This window comes from Triticum urartu, chromosome 6A, assembly GCF_056163025.1.
Source record: "Triticum urartu cultivar PI428250 chromosome 6A, HENAU_Tu73, whole genome shotgun sequence".
In the NCBI taxonomy this organism is placed as follows: Eukaryota; Viridiplantae; Streptophyta; class Magnoliopsida; order Poales; family Poaceae; genus Triticum; species Triticum urartu.
Window position 1 is genome coordinate 570,600,290 of NC_141878.1, and position 13,645 is coordinate 570,613,934.

General features: G+C 37.5%; 1 protein-coding gene across 1 annotated transcript; it reads right to left on the reverse strand.

Annotated features, from left to right (window-relative positions):
• Positions 1 to 453: 453 nt before the first annotated feature.
• LOC147966418 (two-component response regulator ORR21-like) lies at positions 454 to 3,998 on the reverse strand. Its single transcript, XM_087527248.1, has 5 exons — positions 3,745 to 3,998; positions 2,807 to 2,965; positions 2,257 to 2,709; positions 1,861 to 1,934; positions 454 to 1,453 (listed from the first exon to the last, which is right to left on the reverse strand). The coding sequence occupies exons 1-5, from the start codon at positions 3,857 to 3,859 to the stop codon at positions 650 to 652; spliced, it is 1,605 nt and encodes a 534-aa protein (XP_087383374.1). The 5' UTR covers positions 3,860 to 3,998; the 3' UTR covers positions 454 to 649.
• Positions 3,999 to 13,645: the final 9,647 nt, after the last annotated feature.

A 13,645-nucleotide genomic window follows, 5' to 3' on the forward strand; every position in this document is an offset into this window, starting at 1 on the left:
ATTTGGAGGCGGCGGCTAGGGTTAGGAGGGATGTGGGTTGGGAGGGTCGTTGATTAGGATCTTAATTGGCCCATTTTTGGATTTTCTATTTTTGTTCGCCACGTGTGAAGGTATACTGTTATGAAATTTTGCACATATGTATTATACATGTGTATGTGTGTTCAGAAAAAAAGTTGAATAATTTTTTGCCGTACAAAATTGTATTTCAAAAACCCATTGGCATTTTTGCCCCCACCCCCCACCGCTACATAGCAGGAGCCGACAAGTTATGACCATTGTGTGGGAAATAAACTGTGACCGTTCAGACACAGAAATAGTTGTATCTTTTTTTGAGTCAAGGAAATTGCTGGAATAGATTTCAAGTAAAGTATGGGCAAAAAGAGAACAGTTTGGGACATTTCGACTGAAATAATAAACACTTCCATCTAGTAAGGATACATAGTACTCCCTGTGTAAAGAAATATAAGAGCGTTTAAAGGAAGTATATAAGAAGGATATGTGAACATAAAAGTTGTTCCAAATTATCATGTCTACTATAACCGGGTGCATACATGTAGTTAGCCATATATGGGTTATTACTTGCACTGGCCGCTCAATGCACCAAACCATTCCTCTTCCTCAATATTGTAGACATGGAAGATATGGTCGTCTAGAAAAAGTCATAGTCTTGGACGTCGGCCTCGCCATTCAGCCATGTGATAGCTCCATCATCGGTGACCCTGTTGTTGTTGGTGTCCATGGGCACATCCAGCCCCCGAAGTGCTTCTAGAGGAAACATGAACTGCTCATCCGTATTCAGAGCCGTTGCTTCATATGATCCCATGGCAAGAGCGACGTCTGATGGTGCAGCCATCATTTCGGCCACCATTGCAATATCTTCTTCCGCTGAAGCCACGGCATCAGCCTGACCAGGCGGCACAAATGTGCCGGCGGCGGCGGCGGCACCATTTTCGGACGCTTCCATTGTCGGTTCAGTGCTGCCAAAGAAAGCTTCTATTTCTGCATCAAAAGACTCGCGGACAAGAGAGCCAGTACGATACTGTGAAGCTGCAGTGACATGATCGCCCGCATAATTCACAGGTGGCGTGTTTGATGCTTGCAGAGATGGGCCTTGGTAGGAAAATGGCCCAAAGAACACCTGTGGGAAGGTATTCGGGTTGTAGCTAGAGGAAGGCGGGCCCTTTGTTAGCACGCCCACCGGTGCAATGTCGTTGAAGACATCCTTCACGGCTTGTTGTTGGGAAGACGAAGGCCATGATGCCGGAACAGGGGCATCGGTACCGCCGGCGAAGGGCACGGCAGAGATGTTCGAGGCCCTATCGACGGAGGACGTCTGCGGCTGATGGGCGGTTTGAATGATATGGGTCGCCTGTGGAGGGCGGTCACCTGAGCGCAGGCAACTATTCGAGGTGTTGCACATGTCATTCTTCATTTGGAGCTTCGCACGGTATTTCTGCATCCATGGATGGAGATCACCATAAGTCATGGTAAAAGAATTAATACGGTGTCTTTAATTTTATGCGTAGAATGGTGTTATGAAGCAATAATATTAAAAATTGCAGCTCGCAGAAAGTATTTACCTTGGATATTTTAGTTTCTAGAACTGGTACTCTAATTAGGAAACATTAATGTTACAAAAATGCAGTTAGCCCAAAAGTATGCACCTTGGATTTCTTCAGGTATTGGCAAAAGTCTACTATATATCACTAGAACAAAAGTCTACTATATACCATGCATCGAGACAAAAATGAGAGAAAACTACAAAACGACAAAACCTTTAAATTTCTACAATGCTTATATGTAAAAAGAGGAAGAGTGCAAATGACTACTCCTAAATCACTTTGGAAGAACATGACCCACCTGTAAGTGGCTAGCCACGTGGTGCCTTTTTAGGCCTTTCACATTCATGTGCTCCAGTATCTTGCTTGGGTGTCCTAGTTGATTTATCGAAGCAAACAACATTTTAGTCCTAAATTATCAGTCTTAGAAAATAAATGAATACTTTTTTCCTCGATAAATGTATTATTGCAGCAAAAAATAGGCCAAGTTTTCTATATAAAATAAACATTAGCATGTATCATGTGTTTATCTTGGTTAACATAAACTTAGTTGTAGTGACTATTATTTTTCTGTCAAAATTTACCTCACCATTTGATAAATATCGAACAGATGTGTGCATATTGAAAACATATGTTATAAAGTTAGTGTAGAGATTAGAGAGGATGATACTCTATCTCCAATGGATTAGACACGTACCGATGCCCATGTCTTCCACGGCACACTTGAACCTTTCCTTGAGGAGCGGTGACCACACGATGTGGTGTTTGTGGGTTTTAGAGGAACCTTCTCCATGGGGATCATGGGTCTGTTTCTTAGTTTCGGTGTGAACCCGAACCAGCTTGAAGTGGGCACGAGACTCTATCTCATTGTCGTCGTCCCCATCATCAGCAGATGAACCTGGTGGAAATGACGAGAGGCTACGACCTTTGTCTCCAACCAATGAGTGAGATACAGGTTTGCCTTTGCCATGACCGTTGTGGCCATTAACTTTCCTCGCGTTCCAAGCCAATCTACGGTAGGCAATAACCCTCCACAGGCTACCCAGCTCGGATGCGTCGAGCGGCTTGTTGATGATGTATGTTGCTGCTTGCACCATCCGGGAAAGGGTCTCATCCCCGCCGGTGGGAATTGGGTCTTCCAGTGACATGTCTGTGCAGATTCAAAGTTATTCAACTTGCATGACTAGATGGACATGTAAAAGGTACTGACAAGATCTGTCTATGCTTGGAGTTAGTTATGGTCTTACAATAGATGACTGGGATGTGGAGGTCCCGCTCGACTATAGCGCGTAGGTCAAAACTGCATGTTGATACCCTGTGACAATCAACGAGGACGACATCGATGATATCCTTTTGATTTTTTGAGAGAAACCGCAGGGCTGCGGTTGGTGTCTTACATGTAGCCACTGTATACCAAAGAATGTGACAATTTGGTATGAAAATATAAAAAATTAGGGAAACTCGTGTATATGTGCAAATAGAGTTGTGTTACCTATGTGATTGTAAGTCCTACGTACTTATGATGAGAAATACAGACGGTAACCTTATATACAAGACCGTGTGAGTTTTATCGTAGTTCCATGTATCTTCACGCTATCCTTTTGAGCCATAAAATAAGCTTCTTATTTTTTTCTTGAATTAATATGTTTTTCTGGTGAATTAATTAATATGGTAATTTTTAGTTGTACAAACATATGTGAAAGCTCATTTAAACAATGTTTTGTATTACAATCAATATGTTCAATGCTAAAAAATATTGAATACTGTGCATAGTAGTGACCAAAATAAAAATGAAAAATGTAGTAGAAGGTAGATCGCGATCAAGTTTTGTATTTCAAAGTCAAAATTTTAAAAGGATAAATTGGCGCGAAGGCGACTTATTACATCGAAAAAATCAAATGCATAATTTGGCGCGAAAAGCGATGTATTCCCAATATCGTTTTGAACATCGATTAGTCGAAGAAAGAACATCTCTCTTGGAAAAAGGAAACACGCTCTAACATTTACAAGGAGAACTCAAAGAATTCATCACAAATAGATAGATGCATAAAAAGACCATAAAATGGTTCTTTCCAACCAAGCGCATAGATGTGGGTTCTCATAAATGAAGCTCATGCGTGCGTCCCACACTGCTTTCAACAACTGACTACTAGATCTAATCAAAACAAAAGAAAGTAATCGTTACCTTTGAAGCGCAACAGATTAAGCATGGTGCGAGCCGAGTTTACAAACGTTGTATTATCATCAACAAGCAAGGCCCGGATGCCATTAGGGAAGAAGGCGAGCAATTCGTCCTCCATTGTGCAACAGGAACCGTAGCCACACTAGATTTGCCACTATATATGCCTGAATCTCAAAGATAGAGAACTCACTTGTCACAAATTTCACTTAATTAGTCGCTATATATGTTTTTGAGTGAATAGAACCAAGGAGGACCGGACCCGAGTATTTGTAGGGCAAGAGGATGGTGTTGGAAGGGCGAGTAGTAACTGACAAACAAAAGTTATACATAATGATGCGCAATTAAATATACTCATATTTGCCAAATGCCTACGGGCGGCATGCATTATTAATAACTTCAATTGTGTACTATATATGTGAGCAACCAAGAAAAAGGCTCACAAAAGGTAACACAGTTACTCCGGTTTTCTTGTATTTGGTACGTACGCTGGAGATTTTCTATATCTTTTGTTGTCGCATGAATGAATGAGTGCGGCTGCTTTATATCTCGAGTGATAGATGGTCAAGTCTGTTTCATTTTGCTAACGCATGCTGTTCAAAATGGTGGTTGGCGGAGGCGTCTCCACATTAACCGGACACTGAGTTGACTTTGGCCCACCAGCCAACCAACCTGTTTGGCAGGTTGCAGCTGAGTGAAGCTAATCTGGACTATATGTGCATCTGACGTTAAAAGCCTTCCGTTTCGAATGTCTGCAAGCGAAACGATCAGGTCTTCGATGATAAACATATGTGTATCTGTTTCCTAGGATGTCTATCATTTATGTGCTCAAGGTTCGAACTTTTGTACCAGCGACTGTACTCGTATGTTTATACTACAGTGAATAAGGCACTACTTTTAGAAGCATGTAAGAGTGGGGCCATATCTGTAGAAAGGGAGAGGTACATCCTCTATAACACTAAGCTGCCTAGTTTTAGTTTTAAAGAACCCACATTCAATTGGGGTCTTCCATTAGAATTGAGTCATCCGATTTTGACCGGGTCAACGATGTCTCAAAGCTCTCTAATTCTATTCTTTTATATCCTCTATAACACTAAACTCTCTAGTTTTAAAGAGCCAACGTTTAAATGAGATCTCCAATTAAAATTGGGTCACCTGATTTTGACCGGGTCAACAATTTCTCAAAGATCTCTCATTCAATTCTTTTAAACTATACACCATGATTTCTAATTTTTAAGGCATCGCAATTAATTGAGGTATTGAATTTAGGATTGGGTCAACCGATTTTGAGTAAACACTTTCTAGCTCTTCCATTCAATTCTTTTAATTCACTATATTTCCTAATTTTGAAGCTCTTCCATTCAATTGAGGTATTTAATTTTGGATTTCGTTTATGATTTCAACGGGGCCAACAATTTTTTCAAATCAATCATCAGCAATCGACCTATAAAAACATATCAATCCCGCGCAATCTCCCACCACGTGGAAAAAAATAAGCATCACCATGAGATATTGTGGCACCAATATAGTAATACATACGACCATCGACACAAAAAAATTCCACATAAATATCGGTTGGTTAGTGGATAACATAAAACCACATCACGAAAGGCCCACCAAATCACTACATTATAAATAAAAGTAAAATACACACTATCATCTCCCACACCCGCCAAAGTAAATATTCCATCTATTCCAAAATATAAGGGGTGTTAGCTTTGTAGAAAGTCAAATTTCTTTAACTTTGACCTAGTTCAGAGCAAAAATATCGACATCTATAATATTAAGAACACTAAATTCCCTAGTTTTAAAGAGCCAACATTTAATCGAGTTCTCCAATTAGAATTGGGTCACCCGATTTTGACCGGGTCAACAATTTCTCAAAGATCTCTCATTCAATTCTTTTAAACTATACACCATGCCTTCTAATTTGTAAGGCCTCAAGATTAATTGAGGTATTGAATTTAGGATTGGGTCAACCGGGTCAACACTTTCTAGCTCTCCCATTCAATTCTTTTAATTCACTACATTTCCTAATTTTGAAGCTCTTATGTTCCATTGAGGTATTTAATTTTGGATTTCGTTTATGATTTCAACGGGGCCAACAATTTTTTCAAATCAATCATCAGCAATCGGCCTATAAAAGCATATCAATCCCGCGCAATCTCCCACCACCTAGAAAAAATAAGCATCACCATGAGATATTATGGCACCAATATAGTAGTACGTACGACCATCGACACAAAAAATTTCCACATAAATATCGGTTGGTTAATGGATAACATAAAACCACGTCATGAAAGGTCCACCAAATCACTACATTATAAATAAAAATAAAGTACACTCTATGATCTCCCACGCCCGCCGAAGTAAATATTCCATCTATTCCAAAATATAAGGGGTGTTAGCTTTGTAGAAAGTCAAATTTGTTTAACTTTAACCTAGTTCAGAGCAAAAATATCGACATCCATAATATTAACAAAAAGTATGAAAAATTGTTACATGATAATTTAAAAATATCGATTTGATATATTTCTCTACAAAATTGATCAAACTTAAAATGTTTGACTTTTCAAAAAGTAATACACCTTATATTATAAAATAGCATGATTTTTTTAAGAAACCTAACAACATCAACGACGCAGCAAAGCGCGCCCAACCCTTCTAATATTTTCACCACACAGAACATTACGTCCCTATCCCACACACAGCAAGCTACAAATCCAGTTTTGAAATTGCCATAAGCTACAAAAATAATCTACGTTGCAAAACTAGTTTGGCCAGTAAGGGCATCTCAATGCCGACCCTCAAAATGGACGTGATATTTGTCTGTGGACTGGTCTGGGGATACAGATGCAGGTGTCGGCCATCCATCCCTACCCCATAAACATCTGCCCCTATTTTTTTATCTTAAGTCCACAACACACAAAATAATATATCTTCTGTCTACCTATCTATCTATCTAATTATCTATCTTCTATTCTATCTTCTATCTATCGATTCTATCTTCTATCTATCAATTCTATCTATCTATCTATATATCTATCATATCTATTGTATACCAAAAATAAAATACGAGTCAAAAATAAGGAAATATACAAGAAATTCTATTATTATTATATATACAAAAAGTAAAACATGGGTCAAAAATAAGGAAATGTGATTTTTTGGTAACTAATAAGGAAATGTGCTAGAAAATCCTATGTTAATCAGAAACATCTCGTCGTTGGTTACATGGGCCCCTTACATTTAAGAGAATTTTGATGGCTTACGTTTAATAAATTAATCCACCTTGATGCATATAAGGCCCAATCAAGCCCAATCCGTCCCAACATGTTTTGATCTCTTCCATGGCCCACTTATTCTCACGTACACATGCATGATGAATCCTATTTGGTGCTTATATATAGTATAATTCGTACGTGGCGCACACCCCTTCGATCGATTACTTTGTTAACATGCCTGCTCATCTTGCGTAGGGTAGTGCAATCTCGTCGGAAGCTACTCTCAATTTACAAAAAAATCTTTTCGCAAAATTTTTTTACAAAAAAATCTTTGTGAAACTTCCATGCCCGGTTTGGTAAGCTTCCATCCTGTTTTTATGTAGTTTTTACCCGGATTTCTTTGTTTCTTTGTTTACTCTTTTCTTTTTCCATTAAAAACATGAATTTTTGTCAAATGTGCAATACTAAAGGTAAAATGTGGGTCAAAAAAAAGAAAATATACTAAAAAATTCCCACACTACTCAGACATGTATTGCCATTAATTACGTGGGCCTCTTATATCTAAGTGATTTCCGCTGGCTTGGATTTAATAAATTAATCCATGTCGACGCATATAAGCCAAATAGGATTCATTTATTAGGCTTAGATTGATCTCTTTTGTAGCCCACTTATTCTCACGTGCACATGCATGATGAATCCTATTTGGCGCTCGTAGCGCCAAATAAAGTATAATTCATATGTGGCGCATACCACTTCAATCAATTACTTTGTTAATAGGTTGATCCATGTAGCGAACCATAGTGCGACCCTGTTGGAAGCTCCTCCCAATTTTTGGAAGCATTCAGAAGCTTTGCGCGCTCACTTTTGGGAAGTTTCCACCCTGATTTTTCATTTTTTTCATTATTTTCTACCTACTTTTTCAGTTTTCTTTTTTATTTTTAAAACATGAAAAAATTTCAAATGTGAAAAAAAAATATTCCTTAGCTTTTGATGCACAAATTTTTGCCAAAAGTGTGCGCATTTTTTTAATTCATTGAATTTTTTCAAAATGATTGACATTTTTTAAAATTCATGAACTTCTCAGAAAATCGCAAACCTTTTTAAATCCATGAACAATTATCAAATTCAAAAACTTTTTTCAAGTTCACAAACATTTTCAAATCCATGAATGTTTTAAATTTCATGGACTTTTTTTCGATCTGTGATCTTTCAAATTCAAGAACTTTGTTTGAATCAATGATTTTTTTTGCAATTCCACAAACTTTTCTCAAATATGCAAACTTTTTACAAATTCAAATTTTTTTGAGTTCGTTAACTTTTTGAGTTCACAATTGTTTTTGGAATAACATTTTTTACAAACTCATGAACCAAAAAAACATGCTGGCTTCTCTTGTACTAAAAACCGAGGAATGAAAAAAACTAGCTTGATGCCAGTTTCTTTTAGAAAAAAAGTTGAGCCGACCAAGGGTTCAAGCGAACCTGCGAAAAGATGATCCAACAAACAGTGAACTAGCCTAACGAGCGCGAGCGAAATCTATTTTGGGGCCTCGACCCATTTAAGCACAAAGGCAGCACTACCATGCTAACCGACGCCGATTAGGAGGTCTCCATGTGCAGGAGTATGCATATCGCTAAAAAAAATGCATGCTGCATTTACAATTACGACATTTTTTCTGAACACGGTACAAACGCAGACACTCATATATACGCACACACACTCATTTCTATGAACGCACACACACACTGTATCGTTATAAGCATCTCTGAGAGACTGAGCCGGCACATCATTTTCAGATTGACGAAGTTGCCACAGACGCCTTCGTACTCGACGAGAACGTCTCCACCCACTGAATGCACATCGCCGGAAGGTCTGGAATAAATCTAGGAAAATGCGAGCACCAATGTCAAGTCTGAGACTTGCACTCTGATGGGCATGGGATACCATTGTCCTTCTAACCATCCAACCACCGGTTGATTCATCACAGTTATAATATTTTACTATTAGAATGCCTGTGCGTTGTTACGGGTCCTTCTTTATTGCATATATATACTTAAAACATCCTTTTCAACGACACTACCTTCAGATCCTTGTTGATGGATTTTTTTTAACGTCAATATAATCCCCTTAGTTAAACTTCTTCCATTTTATTGTGCTACGTAGATTGACTCATGGTGACTTGCGTTGTACAGCTTAACTACAACACATGGATAAATATTATACCAAACATATACTAATTATCAAAGATTTCAATAATCAACATGGGTGGATGTCATACACGAGTCAGCGCCTTGCGGTGCTGATTTGGCACTTAAACAAGACATTTTTTTTTTCTCGAATACACTTAAACAAGACATAGTGTTACTACTTTTTAGTTCTTTAGACATTTCATCGAAGGACAGCTCCATCCTCCATCATCATGTAATTCTATAATCTCAACCAAATTATTAGAAATTAGAAACTAATCAATTTTTGTGAGACAACAGTGTATGGTATGCGCAAGATTCCATGTATGCTAATGGTATTACCACATGGATTAAAAATCAAGTAAAGTTGTATATCAAAACTGTATCTCCCCCAAATGTTTCATCTCAAGCTTACTATAACATAAAGGAATCAATAATTAAAGATTCATAATCATAACTAAATAGTAGGAATTCAAGAACGCTCATTATTCTATAGGGGTTCTCGAATGGCCACGATGCAAAACCAAAAGGACAAGCAAACCATAGTAGTTTGTATGAAAATGATTACCGTCACGAAAGAACAATTTTTTTTGAAAATTTTCCCTTTGGAAGTACTGACATGCACTTTACTTATTAATCTGAAAAACATGCACTTTACCGAGATATGAAAAATTGTGATACTGCAATAAAACTCTACGATTGAGTAGAAAATGACCAAAAAGGAGCATTCCATGTGCCTACATGACCTTACTTTTTAGAAATGTCACAAGCTGCTTTATAAAATGTCAAAAACAACTTACCTGCTAAGAGTACAAAATATCATCTACTATCTTATGAGTGTTCGGATTACATAGCTCACTAGCATATGCATTCGACTCTACAGGTATAGAGAATGAACTATATAAACTGAAGATTCATTACACATGAACCAGAAGTAGAACTAGTACAACCGGTCCTTCTATCTGTATGTAACGCATGGTTACGTCATTAAGCTCAATATACCTCATTTTTCACCGAAGTCAAGATCTATTGTGGATCAATGCAAGCAACTTCACTTTCGAACCTTAGATATAGAATGCAGTCCCTTGTCTACATAATTGCACAGTCAAAGTTGATTGCAATATTGATGCGTATCCCAAGAGCAGCAAAATCATAAGCTTCTGGGATTTGGCACTTGCCCAACTGATATAGTTCAAGCAAGAAAAACATATTCAGTAAATTAAAATGGAAACTTTTTAGAAAGTGGAGGGCTCGATGTTAAGCAATGGTTTCAGTTAACTATCAGGTTCGACCAGTATTATGCTACCTTCTAATAACCATGGAAGATGAGTCAGGTCTCGATGAGATCATTCTTTACTATTATGGGCTTTTAGTATTGTTAGCAACATATAGAGAGGGAAACAAATAGATTGGTCAATTTTTTAATGTACCCATGTCTTGCCACGGACCAACAAGCACAGTATTTATGCATAGATTATTCTACGCTATTAAATGCATCGAGTGCAACATATATCTGGATTTTCACCACATAGCTATAAACACGAATGTATTTCTTTTGCTCCCACCTCCTCAACCAACATGTCCATCCGTTCCTCTTCGCTACCCCTATCCTTCAAAAATGTCACATGTGCTCATTGAGCAATGTTTATAATAATGGCACAGCAAATGGACAATCATATTAATCACCCCTAGTCAAGAAACGAGAAATCATAAATCTATGCTTATTTCAAAGAAGATGGCCCTATCTTCTAATTTCATATACGTAAACATGACGTGTATTAATATAATCAAATTCACACATGAGTTACTTAAAGGATTGCATTGAAGGAAACAAATGTTTGCATATTAATTACTTGTGAGGTCAAATGGAGTTTGACTCCTTTTGTAGCTTGCATCTTCACCTCTTCATTGAAAGGTAAAATAATATTTTGCAATGACTCGGATGCTCCTAATGCTATTGAGTTCACAAAATTTCAAGAAATGTCAACAACTATTTTACGTTAGTTGATCTCTAACTTGTCAACAAGACTATGCATACCAAATTATTGAATAATTCTAGTGAACAGTTTGATTATGTGAACAAATTAGTGTCAATTGCTGCTACTTTGAGTAAATATGACATTTTTTGAGTTAGCCAACATAACAATCTGCTATCAAATTTCTCAGCAGATTACTACAAAATCTGGAGCACTCATGCTGACACTTCATCAAGGTTTGAGGTGGAAAAAATAATGAGATAGCCACACCATGACACTAAGTAGTGGTGCATCCATCCCTGTAGCAGGACATAAGTGCGCCCTCTCACAGTCTTGGCATGTGTACTTCTTCGTACATTGAATAGACCGGATGCATACTGTGGCGGGGAGGAGGTTGTACCATGTAGGATTTGGAAGAGGCTGCAGCTGGGGACATGCTTGTAGATGACCAAATTCTCCTCCTTGGAGTGGCAGCACGGCTTCAACCCCCGCCATGTTTCTGTGCCGGAGCTTGTGCGGGAGGAGGACAAAAAAAACCAGATGGAGGTGGGAGGTGGGATGAAAAAACCCATGGAACGGAGACTACCAAATGCTCCATTTGGAGTAGAGATAAGGAATTTTCTCATTGTGATACGAGATTAGTTAGGGCGTGGCTTCGACGATTGTCTTTTTTTTCCTAGTGGAGCTAAGTATGGAAGGGGATCGATGGGAGAAATAAATTGGAGAGGGAGGTGATCTGTTTGGAAGGTGATCTCATGTTTATGGTATTATTTCTGAATTCTTAATTACCAAATATTTAAATGATTGACTTGAATCGACACCTGCCAAAGCAAACATATTCACAAATTGTTCGGGGGCTTAAAAAAGACAATTTCAAAAACAATTTGTGAAATTTGAAAAAAATTCAAAATTATCAAATTACAAAAATGTTCAGCAATAAAAAAATCTTCACTGATTCAAACAATGTTTGTGAATTCCAAAAGACATATTCTTCCAATTTCAAAAAATATTCGTCAACTGAAAAATATATATGATTTCTACAAATGTTCATGAATTTCTAAAAAACTATTTGCGAATTTGAAAAATGTTCATCTTTTAGAATAAATCGTGTGTTAACTAAACATTCAGGAAATCAAAAAGTATTCACCAATTTGAAAGATGTCCACGAAATGTGAAGAAGAAAATAAAAGAGAAAAGAACATAAAAAAGAGAAAACGAAAACGAAAGTAAAATTTTTAAAAGCAAAAGCAAAAAAAGAAAAGAAACAGAAAAAATAAAAATAAAAATATAAGAGAAGTTAAAAAACAGAAAATTGCTCTTTTTGCAAAAATGTTCTCCACGTAGCTTCCCTTTCAATATTATTCCCCATTTCAATAAATGTTCACCGACTCAAAAAGTGTTTGCAAGTTTGTACAAAAATGTTTCCAATTAAAAAATGTTCGTCAATTGGAAAAATGTTCATGATTTCAAAAAATATTCGTGAATTTGTGAAAAACTATTTGCAAATTGAAAACCTTTCCTATTTCAGAAGATGTTCGTGTATTTGAAAAATGTTCATGAATTCAGAAAATGCTCATAAATTTTAAAGATATTCACTAAATAGAAAAAGGAAAAACAGAAATGAAAATGTAAATGAAAATGAAAATAAATAACATGAAAAAAATTAAAAAACGGGGCTGAAAATAAAATTAAAAAGAAAATAAGAAGGAAAAAAAGAAAAAATATGGCGACCTATGCGCTAAATATTGTTTCTGAGGAAAATCATGGTCTCTTTGTTGCATGATAATATATGGTACAATTGTAGTTTTATTCGGCTGCAACAATTAGATATATCGACCATGAGCTAACAATAAAACACTTTTTAGAAAATTGTGAGCCTTCATATTGGACATCCTGCCTTCATGAATAATCTGGACCTCTTCAAAGTCCCGACGACAGATGTTAATCTCATGTACAATTTGGCTATAGATACCTTTACTTCCTCCATTAATCTGTTTAACTACCGCTTCTGCGTCACATGCAATAATAAGCCTCTGAAGGTTCAGATTGGCTGCGAGGGAAAGAGCCTCCAAACATGCGTTCCGGGGTCAACACAGCTGTCAATGATGCGTGCGGACGAGCCAAGGTAAACTCCTTGGGCGTCTCGGCACACGGCCCCCGCCGCACCCTTGCAACTGTTCTTGGCTATTCCTACATTGACATTAATTTTGAGCATACCTTTCATTGGAGGGATCCACTTTGGCACCTGCACTGACCGTGGACCTATGCGCCAAATAGGAATTGCCTTTATGCATTCACATGAATATGTCCCAGATTTTATTTTTTGAGGCAAATATGTCCCAGATAGTATTCACACATGGCCATGGCCTAAGTGCACAGAGTAGCACTGTTAAAGTTTTCACTAAATCTTTTGGCCCAAAACCCAATGTGGCAACGGAGGCCCAGGATAACCCAAGGTATATATATGTGCAACCGAAGTCCCACCCGAAAATGCTGGACACGGATCGGTTTGAGCGATTCACA